Source organism: Lytechinus variegatus, chromosome 11, assembly GCF_018143015.1.
Source record: "Lytechinus variegatus isolate NC3 chromosome 11, Lvar_3.0, whole genome shotgun sequence".
In the NCBI taxonomy this organism is placed as follows: Eukaryota; Metazoa; Echinodermata; class Echinoidea; order Temnopleuroida; family Toxopneustidae; genus Lytechinus; species Lytechinus variegatus.
In genome coordinates this window covers 19,311,262-19,325,324 of record NC_054750.1, presented here as the reverse complement: position 1 = coordinate 19,325,324, position 14,063 = coordinate 19,311,262, and the positions used below count along the sequence as shown (strand labels likewise).

The window sequence follows — 14,063 nt, the reverse complement described above, 5'->3', positions numbered from 1 at the left end:
AACAAATATAAAATCATAAAAAGGCATGTTATTTAGACAGGAAAAAATAACATATAAAAATAATGAATGAAAAAAAAAGAGATTAAATAGATATTGTATAAATATGTGATAATGTCCATCTGAAATATGTACGCTACCCAACAGAGATGGAACAATCCGTCCGTACTGTACAGATGTATATAAATCATTTAATACAATTTTTGTAATTCTTAGAAGTTCAATTAACCTTGTGCTCAGTAAATGATATCTGATCAGAACAACTGAACCACACTTCAACATACATTTTGGATTAAATTTTGGAGATTGTATTTTTTTTAAAGATTTCTACTCAAGATTTGCTTTGAAATGAGACTGCCCTCAGCTATCTACCATAAATTACAGCTTCAAATTTCTAACTTACATTCAATTTCATATAGATTCTATTTTCAATAATTGCAATGTAGTGTTGTGAAACAATGTATCTTTTCACAGACTTTCTGTGAAACTGACAGTCTTGTAGAGTAATAAATTATACAAGATAAATACCATGTGGATCATAAATGGTAAAAGTTTTTGAAATATTTCTTTTCATTCTTCATTCCATTTCTGCATATTTTTGTACACATTGAACAAAATTTAAAGACGCTGTAGTCTCTCATTTCTTACAGTATATAGGCTCTTAGCGCACCATTATGTTCTACATCAAGCAATGTATACAATTTGATTAACTCCTGTGAGCCCTTTCCAATATTACATTCTCTTTCTCCCCCTATCAATTATACAATCCTAAATTTAAACAAACATGAATGAAAATGACAATAATAATATACACTCTTTTAGGGAACACTACACCCAGATATAATAATCCTTCATTACATTTTCTCCTGTATTTACTGGAATCTTTGAGTGGCATCTTTGAGCGAGAGAGAGAGATTTAACTGTAGAGATCATCATCTTCAGTGTCTTGATAGAGATTAGGATTAGCTCCCCCAGACCCTGGTGTACCTTGACCACCTGTTGGCCCAGCAGCATCAGGGAATCTGGAAATCATAAACAAAACACACAAATATTATTAATAATAAAAATAATAGCTAGATTTATATAGTGCTTTTGGCCCAAGGATACAAAGCGCTTGGTATTATTACCCCGGTCTTAGCTTGAGCTACCATCGCCCGCGCTCAGTGCATGCAAGGAATTAATCCTGCCGGGTACCCATTCACCTCACCTGGGTCGAGTGCAGCACAGTATGGATACATTTCTTGCTGAACAGGCCTTGGTGAGGATTCAAACCCACGACCCTCTGTTTGAAAGGCGAGAGTCAGATGCTATGTCTATAGGATTTATACCCCAAGAACAAGACATTCCAATAGAGACAATGAACTCTTTCATCTTTGACCTTCAATATCGTTGTCACTCACATATGCAAACATGAGGCAAGTTTGAAGTTGAACCCTCTAAGGCTTCTTTGGTTATCGCAATAACAAGATATTCCAATGTATATAATGGCCTCTGTGATCTTTTACCTTTAAAATCACTGTCACTCACACATGCTTCTTTGCTTATCACAAATAACCTTTTTGACCTTGGGGGTGAAATGGAAATGGCTTTGTTCTACAAGAACATGTCCAGTAACTCTTGCTACTTCTGCATTGATTTCATCCAATGACCCTCGGAAAATCAGGACATCGGAAAACATGGGAGAGCAAATAAAAGTTATCAGACAAACCGGTTAGCAATGAGTTGTAAATTTCTGTTGCAATGTATACAATTGAAAGATCAATTGTAAACAGAGGGTCGTGTGTTCGAATCCACCGCGGTCTAGCGTCCTTTGGCAAGGCGTTAATCCACACTTTGCCACTCTCGACCCAGGTGCTTAATGGATACCTGGTAGGATGCGAAAGATATTGTATGTTTGATTTTGCCAGCGCCATAATGAGGCTGCGATGAATGCAAGGAATGCTCTCCAGGGAGTGGAAATTGTGCATTTTTCGTGCGGGATTGAAATTAAACCAATGACGGGGTAATAATATGCTGTAACACGCTGAGCCATTCCGGGAAAAGCGGTCTATAAAAAATTGGCTAATTGGCTATTTAGAGGAGATATAGATGAGCATAGGGAGACAGAGAAATTAAGTAAGGAAAAGAATAATTAAAAGGAATTATAAATAGAACGTACTGAGGGTCGGACCAGAACAATAATGAAAGTAGTGGTAAAGATTTAAAATGTGCTTTACTGACCTGAAATTACCACCAAATCCTCTGCTTTGCTGCAGTGTCTGCGAGAACATCTCATATTTACGGATGTCATTGTCGCTGACGGATCGACGGGCAAACTTCATTGCTTCCACAAAGTGAAGCTTTGTGATCTCTGGGACTGGATCCTCTTCGTCTGTCTCCTGTACAGATAAAATACATGACATCATTAATGCAATGAAGATCCACCTTAAAGCTAAATGAAAGTAGTTGCAGTAAAACACTGATTTCTTGAGAATGTCTGTAAAACCAAGTTTAAGTATATATATATATATATATATATATATATATATATATATATATCATTGAGGATCTAAATCCGGTACAGTTACATAAACTGAACTTTGTGAAATCATAAAATCTAAGCTGAAAAACGATCACAGTGAAGATTGCCAACACAGATTGGCATACGTGGGACAGTATATTATTATTGCTGGAATAAAGACCTGGCAGAAGTGCCAAAATCCACGCTTATTTTGCTTATTTCTCAGCAATTACACAATTTCTTCCAGAATCCTTTGGCAAATTTATTTTTATTTATACAAACAGACACTTGGGTGGACATTATATTGGATTCTGTAAAGTCATTTTGAGATCGTTACCACAACTGGCATTTATCTTTATTAACAGTGGGCTGTGTTTTTGATTTGCTGACAGAAAACACATGGATGTCATATTGTCATAATTAACCAGGGTTAAGTCTAGACTAGAAGAATACTAGATATACCTTGGGTAATATTCATGAAAAGATAATGTACCAAAGAATTCATTGAAATTCACTTCAATATAACTCCAGCTTTAAGTCCTACTCCATTCATTTTTATGAGTACACATATCACTGCAGGAGCACAATACTGTGTATGGGACAGTTCTGCGTCTGACCCTGGCATCAGCAATTCTCCCCCCTCCCCCCACACAAATGTAGACAAGCTGAAGATGCTTCTAGGGACCCATTGCACAAAGAATTGCAATTCGCTTATAACTGATCAAAATAGCTTACAACCTGAAAAATAAGGAAATTTATATTAAGCAATATAGTCATATTCGGACATGAAATTCTTTATTTTTTAACCCACTGAGCTATAAGCATGGTGAGTCAGACTATTGGGGCATTGCAAGAACTTGCGCTCTATTTCAAATCAGGTGGAAGTCTCAAAATCATGTGTAATGCTGAGTAACAATCGAATGGAAATCAAAGGCAAACCCTCATTAACCAAAGGCTGTGCATTTGATTTTGGATCTGATACTTGATCTGGGGCCCGTCTTACAAAGAATTACGATTGATCCAATCATCGTAACTCTATGGAAATCCACCAGTGTTATAATTCTTTCCACAGGAAATTTGCACAATGTCCTTTGTAAACAAAGAGAAGCACAGTGAATTTCTTAAGAAAACAATTAATACATGAATATACATCATAGTTAGAAAATATTTTGAACAAACATGCATAATACATGTTGACATTGCTGGCCGACCGTATTTGCGATTGATCGCATCAATTGCAACTCTTAGTAAGACGGGGCCCAGGAATTGAAAGTATGTTCTAATGGAGCATACGCACCATGTCAAGGTCAGGGTTTGCAACACGCTCCCTCTGCTTCCTGATCTCCTGCTCAATGCTTTCACGGATGGCTAGCTTACAGGCACGCTGGCAGATCTCTGTCAGATCGGCACCACTGAATCCCTGGGTCACCTTAGCAAGGTACTGCAGGTCAACTCCCTACAAGGACAAGAAAATCAAAACATGTAGACAAATCATAGTATAACCTCAATTCCTGTCGTTCCAGCAAACGATTATTTCATGAGGAAGCCTTTAAAATCATGACCATTTGTCAATGCAGATCTAGGTCTGTTTTTATTCACATACACCTATTAAACTTTTTGAAATTTATTATATCGACTACTACTACTAATAATAAACTGGTGATTATATAGCAAATAATCAATCAAAACTACTCTATGCGCTTTACATATACAGCTCTCCAATATTACAATTACCGGTACACTACCACAAAAATAGGTACGTTTTCAGTAGTCCGTTAAATGATTCTACAGATGTACAAGATCAAAAGCTGAAAAAGGACATACTAAAGAGCACCAACACAGATAATCACATGTTCACTATTTATTCAGGCATGCAAATTATTGCAAAATAGAAATGAGCTTCCCATTGACCTTTTTATTTTTAGTGTTCAATTTGATCATTATTTTTCATGCAAAAGATTAATGGAAACTTTGTGACCCTGTGATAGCATAGTATTAATGATACTAGATACAGGCAAACCTGTTTTGGCAACCCCCTGTATTGAAGAACCACCAGTCTTTATAGATCATAAATTTGCTTTCCCTTGAATAATAATCAACAACAATCATGATAATCAATTCTCGTTTCATACTCCCTGAAAAAGAATAATCATACTACTAATACCAACTGGCTTTTATATAGGGCGAATTCAGTCTATGACTGTTCAAAGCAATTTACAGATGTATTCAGAAAGCATTTTTCTCAGCAGGACTTGCTCAGCCCCGAAAGATGGTTTGATTTATGCTATTTCATCATTTCACATCTGTTTTCAAAATGGACTGAATGACGAGCCTTGTTACTACTCTCGTTCCCATGAGAAAGAAGTGGCAATAACTGTAACTGTTTATGAAATCGCACTTAGGATATACGAAGACCACATTATTTTACATCTTCCAAGTTGAATTTTGCCTCAATGGAACAGATTTTTGTGGTTCAAAAAGATATAAATTTAGGCAGATTCACCTGTATTAGTATCATTCCATGATATTCTTACCTTATCAACAGGTGATTTTCTGAGGTTAGCCTGGAGAATGGAGATCCTCGATGCTTCATCTGGCAATGGGATATAAATGAGCTGATCAAGACGTCCTGGACGCAGGATAGCAGGGTCTACAATGTCTGGTCTGAAACAGAAAGATATAAGGATGTATTGCAACTTAGACCAGGGCCCGCTTACACAGAGCTTAATATTAATAGTATGACAAATTCTTGCATCACAATGCATTATCGGAAAGTTTAACTATGGATGTAGCGTGGTCATTTGAACACTAAATAAACAATGCACTTTTGATCGCTTTCATTAAGTTTTATCAGCTATTTCAATCAAACCATAATCACTTTGGAAATTCACATATTTTTTCTGTGCTTTAACAATGATTACGAGCATTATATTCAGAGTGGTATCAATTTAAGAACGAAAAAATTTCTATGGGATTGTACATATTTTGAGAGTAAATGCTCACTTTTTTAGAGTTCAGTAGAATGATGTATTGCAATTCAAGAACTGCAATTTGTAAAGGTACATATTTCAAGACCAATTACATTGATCTGTCTTTGCAATCACTTGCAGATACCATTCATTAGGTCAACTGCCAGCTCACTATTTTAGCACCCAAAAGTAGTTTATCATCGCTAGACTGTTAAACCTTATGAGGGCAGCTTTGAAAATGCTGCATTTTATAAATATGACAATAGTAGCAACATCGTATTGTCTGAAAATCATCACTTGATTCCAGTACAGAATTCCTACAAGACAAAACAAGGTTGCTACTTTTGTCATAACTCTAAAATCAAACTTTTTCTAAGCGGAGATTATATCAACCAAGTGATGTTATGCAATGATATACTCTATCTACAAGCCAGTTTATTGTACGATACCTGTTGGTTGCGCCGATGATGAAGACATTCTTCTTAGAGCCCATACCATCCATCTCGGTGAGAACTTGGTTGATAACACGGTCTGAGGCACCACCAGCATCGCCCACGTTACCTCCTCGAGACTTGGCAATGGAATCCAACTCGTCGAAGAACAGAACACATGGGGCAGCTTGCCTTGCCTAGTTGGGTATGAAAATGAGTTATCACGTTTATTTATTAAGCTATTAAAGTAAATGTAGTTGCACCAAACCAGGAATTCTTAAAGCCCAGTGCAGCGCACACTATGTGATCGAATACGACATGATTTTATCATAAAATTGCATTTTGCATTAAGTGTGAAAGTTCAAAAAAGTAAAATTATTTCATTTGAAGTTTGACATAATGTTAGGCATAATAAAATTATAATTTTGCTTTGCGGCTGTGGTCGGAGTAAAATCGCAGCCGATGGTGACATCATTACAATTTGGATTTGAATTTGTTTTTATTCCTATAGGGAGGCTCTAACTAGACTGAATTTTGATTTTCATAATCCTACCACTAATCTGAACTCTGATAGCTAAGATTGTATTAGTTGGAATGCTCATATCAAATGCTTAATTCAAAACAAAGTTCAATCATAAATTAACGGCATGTTAGGCTAAGACCACACACATTTATTTGCTACCTCACTCACACAGAAAATTTCATCTTAATCATGCAGTGAAAAGTTGTATTAAAAAATATATTATTGTAATGAAATGAGAAGATATCTAGGTTAAGTAAATACATTGAATTTCAATTGATAATTGGTATAACATCTTTGTTATGAACATGAAAGTAGTTAAACATGGGTTTCATAATAATAATAATCATAATCAGAATACCACTAATGAAGAAATATTTCATGTTTAATTAAGCTTGGCTCACACCTTTGCGTTTTTGGGCTTGTAGTCAGCTGCAGATTAACTGAATGCAGCAATACCCAGCATAACATGCAAAGGTGTGAGCCAGGCTTTACCAACAATGAGAGCTCTCTATGCAGCCAAAGCAGCTGAGGATATCACTGACCTTGTCAAAGACATCCCTGACATTGGCTTCTGACTCTCCAAACCACATGGTGAGAAGCTCTGGACCCTTGATGGAGATGAAGTTGGCCTGGCACTCATTGGCGATGGCCTTGGCAAGCAGAGTCTTACCGCATCCCGGTGGACCGTAGAAGAGCACTCCGCGGCTTGGGGTCATTCCAAACTTGAGGAACTTGTCTGGATGTTCTACGGGGTACTGGACAAGCTCCTGGAGCTCACGCTTGACATTCTCCAGACCTCCGATGTCCTGCCATGTGACAGTGGGTACCTCCACCACTGTCTCACGCAGAGCACTTGGGCTGCTCTTGCTAAGTGCATACTGAAACGAGGATGAAAAAAATTTACAAACTTTGAAAGAGACCATGACCAACAATTGGGTTATACATGTTTTTTTTTAATCATTGCCTGCCGGTAATTTTTCGGCAGAGACCATAGGACCAGTGAAATATAGTAATATGTAAGAAATTCCTTGTCATCAAAGACTGTAAAAAATTACTAGTTACGAACGAACTTTCCTTATCTATGTATCAAGACTTGAAATGATATTGAATTTCACAATTTAATCAACGAAGTATAACTACGGACATAAGATGACCCGAGCAGGATTTCTAAATTTCTTGCTGGAAGCGCTTAAGTTGTATCTAGCCTTCGACCTGAATAAGGCATGGAATGGCCCTATTCAGTCTAATGAAGAGATTTATATTTTATCTTCCTCCAGAAATATGCCAGTAGAAGAAAGGAAATATTCTACACTGGGGTAAGTTGGAGGATGATTTTAAGATCTCTAAAGGAATACATTATTAGAGATTGGTATTCCTACTACTAATTGCATATCCCACAATTTAATCATTCTTAATTGGATAAAAGTCAAACTACCCATGTTGGACATGTGTGTGCGTTTTAGGCTTTTCACAGACATGTACCAATCTGACAAGATTTTTTATGTCTGGGACCGACCTTAAAAAAAAAGAACCCTCAACATTGTAATATACATTTCCATTGCTCCCTAGTCTCTTTTCATTCACAGCACAGCATGGAAAATACCACAATCTCCATCACGAGACAGTATCAAAAGACTAAGTAATATTCTCACACATACAAAGTATCCATAGACCTTATGCATTGATGTTATTGCGCCGCCATCTTAGAGGCTAAAGCAAATGCTTTACATTGTTGGTGATATGCAGCTGGCACATCTCTGACAACTCTGTTTACACCTATTCTTATATCCTCTAAGGGAGGGTGCTATGAGATTATTATGTCATATCACAGCTGCCAACCTGAACAAGAACATTTCAGTATTTTCAAGGCTGAAAATCAGTATTTTCGTGAGGAAATTAGTATTTTCACAGGAATACCATAGGACAACACATAAACTGAAACTTAAGAAATCAATATTTTGCATGAAACCATCAGTATTCTTCTCTATTTTCAATACTAAATACGGAAAATCAGTACTACTTGGAAGCTCTGTCATATGCAGAAGGTCTATATGATATTAAGAAGGATCCTTACCCTGAAATCATCCATAGTTACAGCTAGGGAATCCATGACCTCAGCATCGATGCTGTCTTCTTCCAGGTCGATTAGATCCATCTTCTTACGGATCTGTTGCAAGGCAGATTCTGAGCAGAGAGCTGCCAGGTCGGAACCCACGTGGCCATGGGTCTCATTGGCAATCTGTAAAAAACACAAGTAGAAATTATTATAATGATAATCATAAAAATAATACCAACAATAATGGTGATATACCACGCTTTGAGAAAGTAAGATCTGGGGGCCGTTTCATAAAGCTGTTGGTAAGTTAAGAGTGACTTTAAGGACAACTGATGATCCTATCTTAAGCCCTAAACAATCGCCAATGTTGAACTAGAACGCCCCCAGGAAAAAAATAGTAATACTGCAAGTAAAACAGAAGATGAATTTGTAAATGACCAGTTCAGGGGGGCATTTCATGAAAGGACTTGTCGGACGTTTTATCCGACAAGTCCCATTTTATCCGACAGTTACCATAGTAACATTACCTCTCAGCCAATAAACATCAGAGAAAGATGTCAGATCTGACAACTTGTTGGATGAAAATGTTGATGAAACATTCCCCTGATGTCTGATACAGGTAATTACTTTATTTGGTCGCGCAAACATGTTCTAGACATGAATTAAAGAACAGGGGAGCATTTCATGAAAGGACTTGTCGGACGTTTAATCCGACAAGTCCTGTATTATCCGACAGTTACTATAATAACAGTGCTTCTCAACCAATCAAATTCCAGGAGAGTTGTCAGATCTGACAAATTGTCAGACGAAAATATTGATGAAACGCCCCCCAGCTTAATGACACACCACTCAGGTTGAATAGAGCACATAAAGATGTGATGATATCACTGTGATATAAGCAATGTTTCTTATTATTAGTATAATCATTACCTGTTCAAGATCTACATCCTCTGATAGTTTCATGTTCTTGGTGTGAATTCGTAAGATCTCAAGACGGCCGGTTGAGTCAGGAATGCCAATATCTATCTCACGATCAAATCGACCTGTAGCCAAAACAATGTTTTTCATTTAGGAATTGAAAAATTCTTAAACATAATAATTATTTTATCATTATATTACCACTGATAATGATAATACCAATCATTATAATAATAATAACGATACAAATAATAACAATGATTATAAAATTAATCGTCATCAACATCATAATCACAACCATCACTTATAATCATAATCATTGTCATCAGCATCCTCCTCCTAATCATAGTGATAATTATAACTGGAGTTATGCAGTATGCTTTTGTGAGAACACAATAAGCTCTCAGCTAATTAAATTTGTAAGCAAATTAACATTTATACAAGTATTGTTTTCAAGTGCTTATTCTCAAATACACCTATTGAATTTTCATCTTTAGTGCATTCCGAGCTAGAGGACTGCCAAAACTTACCAAATCTACGCAGAGCTGTGTCAATGCTGTTGGGTCTGTTTGTGGCTGCCATGACAACGACATGCGACCTCTTCTTCAAGCCATCCATGAGGGTCAAGAGTTGTGACACAATCCTTCGTTCAACTTCTCCATGGGTCTACAAAAGGAATTCATGTCATGATGTGGTCATTTGGCAGTCAAAGATGACAAATTCACTATAACAACTCACTACAATATTTAAAAAGACTTTTTTACACAATGCAATGAGAAATCACTATGATCCATCAAGAAAAAATCAGTACGCAGATTATTTGGTGATTGGTAGCATCGGTCAGGCAAGAGTGGACATGACCAGTTTGACAAGGGTAATCTGTATCTAGCCTTCGACCTGAATAGAACATGGAATGGTCCTATTCAGTCTAATGAAGAGATTTATATTTTATCTTCCTCCAGGAATATGCCAGTAGAAGAAAGGAAATATTCTACACTGGGGTAAGTTGGAGGACTCTAAATTCTGAAAATATTTGAAGAGAAAAACTGTCACCCTGGTATCAATGTCAGTGATCTCACCTTTTCTCTTTTGGGAGCAATGGAGTCTAGTTCATCAATGAAGATGATGGCAGGAGCATTCTTTTCTGCTTCTTCAAAGGCTTTACGAAGGTTGGACTCGGAGTCTCCAGCCAGCTTACTCATGATTTCTGGTCCTGTAACCCGGAAATAAAATGATAAAAATCACAATAATCAACCTTCATATTTTACCATGATCAGCTCTTGAGTTATCAAATATGTTATCACAGTGATTATATCCTTAGCCCTATCTAGGCCGGGGGGGGGAGGGGCCTCAGAGGCCCCCCCTCAACAAATCGCACGATATTCTTGTCATGCGAAATTTTTTGACCGCGCCGCTCGCGGACTTTTTACTTTCAAGTCTTGCGCAACTTTTGAGACCAATTTTGCGTCGCCCTGGTACGTGGTTCCGAAAATTACGCAACATAATGTAAGTGCTGGTCAGACCAAAAATTGCTCAAAACGTGATTTCGTGTACACAGTCAGTGCAAATTGTGTTTTCAACCAAAATTCATAAATGTATGATTATTTTTATTTCTTCTGGTCTAAATAAATTTATTTTATGCTTTTTATGATCTCAGAAGAGTCCCCAACAAATTTCATTGAAAAAACAATGAAAAACAAAAGGCAAAAAAACAAGGAAATACATAAGAAATTGGAATATAATACATAAGAAAATGATTTGATATCGCAATTTTTTTAATGTACACTTGCTAAGAACACCACAAAGAATTTCTATACCAAAAATAAGTACATTTGGAGCTTTAGAGAGTTATAGGAAAAAGTATAATTTCACATACTAATTACGCATAAATTAGCATAATCACTTAATAGCGATTCGCATGAAATAAATTACTGTTCAATTTTGTAGATTATGTCCCAGGCAACCCGTGTGCCAATTTTCGGCGCGTTCGACGGGCGAGATCTCAAGGGGGAGCCTGGGAGGTCCCCCCCGGCTATATGAACTCGAAAAATACCCTGGCCTAGATAGGGTTAAGCCTGATTTCCACAGGGATCAAACCTTTTGTGAAGGATTCGAAATGGACACAAATGTCAAACAAAAAATGACAGGTCCAATATTCTTATTTTCAAGGCAAGCAGCAAAAGTGTGCAAAATCTGTGCTTACGGTTCGGAAGCTTCACAAAATCGTTCCAAATCCCTCTTCATTTGTGAGTATATAAAACATTTAAAACCCCGAATATCAACTGTATCTAGCCTTCGACCTGAATAGAACATGGAATGGCCCTATTCAGTCTAATGAAGAGATTTGTATTTCATCTTCCTCCATGAATATGCCAGTAGAAGAAAGGAAATATTCTACACTGGGGTAAGTTGGAGGGTGCTAAAAAGACAACTCTGTCAATAATAACAAGTTAAGAAAATCTGAAAAATAAAAGCTAATAATGCCTTGTGAAATTTTCCTGCACTGAGCATCAATTTGAACAATGTATTATCTGTAATATACTTTAGATATACATTTCTTTTATTCAAGATCTCTTCCATTATTAGACAAATCTGTTTCAATATCACGATCAATGAGCAATAACAATAAACATACAATATAGCAACTACCATGGAAACATTGGTTTATATTTGCTTCTCAGTCCTGTTACCATGGTACTTGCCCATAACTTACACCTTCCGTGTGACGACACTCTTATGCGTTGATTCTCAGATTGGTTGGCCACAGTGTACTCAACACCATGATTAGTCATTGAGTTTACAAACCTTATTCAATGTATTACATTTTTCTCTGATCACATATATATGTACTTAGGATCCACTTTTCACTTAAATATAATTTTTTTAAATTTTCAAATCTTAATCCCATCCCGTGGTACCTTGTACCTCTTAGGAAAAATTGGTTCACCCAAGAGCCTCACATGATAATGAACATTGGTGGTGCATGTTTATGGAATTCATGATTTGCAAAGTTACTATCAATTCATAATCACTTCTCTATTTAGCAAGTTTTCAGAGTTCTACTAAACCAAGTTCTCAACTCACCATTAATGAGGAAGAAGAACGCTCCCGTTTCATTGGCTACGGCTCTAGCAATCAGTGTCTTACCAACACCAGGGGGTCCGTATAACAGGATACCACGAGGAGGCTGTAATGGAATACATGATAAAACAGTAACTTTAATCATCATTTTTAGCATCTTTTAGCTCTGAAAGGCAAACATGAATCTGGATTTGTGTTGGTGTTTCGATACTACTGTTTCAGGGCATTTATGCAATTCTTCTTCAACAACGATTAAGGCCCGGCGCCAACTTGGGTAATAGTATACAAATACCCACTAATTGGAGGAGCATGGGGAAAATAATTTGCCTCAAAGTGATCTTGATTCATCAACCCAAGTGCAAATAGTTCAATCAAGACCACCCACCCCCCCCCAAAAAAAAGAACAAGAATAGCGATTATGTTTTATAATCCAAAGCCAATTAATAATTTTTCTTTTTTATGCTTAAGTTTAACATCAAATTCAACACTATTCAGAACAAAATTCTCATTCATAAAATGACAATGATTTTTAACAAGCAAAAATAGAAACAATTAAATAGACTTGCAGCTAGCTGCATCAATCATGTTAGTGCATGTAAATTGCATTCATATACCCTTTTTACACAGATTTTCTTAGCCCCGGACTATCGCTAACCCCATACTATCCTTAACCCCTACTATTTTTTTTTTGTTTTCACACATGCCAAATTGTTATTGCTAACCCCGGATAAGGAATGCTTGCTTTTCACACACGAAACTCGCTAACCCCGGACTAGTGTTTTTGTCAATCATTCGTAGTACAAGTACTTCACTCGTACTTGCCATTTAGCCCCACCTATAGTACTGGGTTAAGCTTAGCCCACTTTCGTTTTACACATGCGATCTTAACCCGTACTATTGCTCTTAGCACCGCAATTGCTGGGATAACCCTGCTTTTTTGCAGGGCCAAATAATCCCGTACTAAAGGTGGGGTTAGCCCACTTTGCAAAAATGCTGTGTAAAAAGAAAGTGGGCTAAGCTTAACACGGTACTATAGGTGAGGCTAAATGGCAATTTAGCCCCACCTATAATACGGGGTTAAGGAAATTTTAGCGTGTGTAAAAAGGGTATAAGAGCAGACCTGTACAACTATTACACCAGGTCATGCCTTTTCGCTAAAATATTGCGGTTTTGATAACCATTAAAATAATCATTCAAAGATATGATGCATACAACATACCTTGACTCCGATGGCTCTAAAGAGAGCAGGGTGTCGAAGGGGTAATTCAACCATCTCCTTGATACAAGCTAACTGTTTACGGCATCCTCCAATGTCATCATAACCGATCTCGTTCAGATTCTCCTCCTCGTCCTACAAAACAAAGACAGTCAAGTATTTAGCATGAGTGATTTCATAAAGTGCCAATCTTTCATTTTCTGTATTTGATGGGCTGTATTATAATAGAATGTTCTTTACATGGAAATATAAAAACTTTACAAAATATGTGTACTTTAACTCCCCCAAAACGGGCCGATAAAATATTTTTCTCCTTCTCTTTCCTCCTCCTCCTCCCCCTTTTCTGTTTCCTTCATCAATTGTCTTCTTTTT

General features: G+C 36.9%; 1 protein-coding gene across 1 annotated transcript in view; it reads right to left on the bottom strand.

Moving 5' to 3' along the window:
- Nucleotides 1-317: 317 nt before the first annotated feature.
- Nucleotides 318-14,063, bottom strand: part of LOC121423424 (transitional endoplasmic reticulum ATPase-like) — a 32,018-nt gene continuing 18,272 nt past the window's right edge. The window contains exons 6-17 of the mRNA XM_041618759.1: nt 13,695-13,826; nt 12,479-12,581; nt 10,474-10,607; nt 9,925-10,060; nt 9,407-9,519; nt 8,495-8,659; nt 6,963-7,298; nt 5,916-6,094; nt 5,032-5,161; nt 3,795-3,953; nt 2,218-2,375; nt 318-1,019 (exon numbers count right to left, since the gene is read on the bottom strand). Of these exons, the coding sequence (XP_041474693.1) occupies nt 914-1,019; nt 2,218-2,375; nt 3,795-3,953; nt 5,032-5,161; nt 5,916-6,094; nt 6,963-7,298; nt 8,495-8,659; nt 9,407-9,519; nt 9,925-10,060; nt 10,474-10,607; nt 12,479-12,581; nt 13,695-13,826 (1,851 nt within the window). The 3' untranslated portion in view covers nt 318-913. The remainder of the gene's footprint in view (nt 1,020-2,217; nt 2,376-3,794; nt 3,954-5,031; nt 5,162-5,915; nt 6,095-6,962; nt 7,299-8,494; nt 8,660-9,406; nt 9,520-9,924; nt 10,061-10,473; nt 10,608-12,478; nt 12,582-13,694; nt 13,827-14,063) is intronic.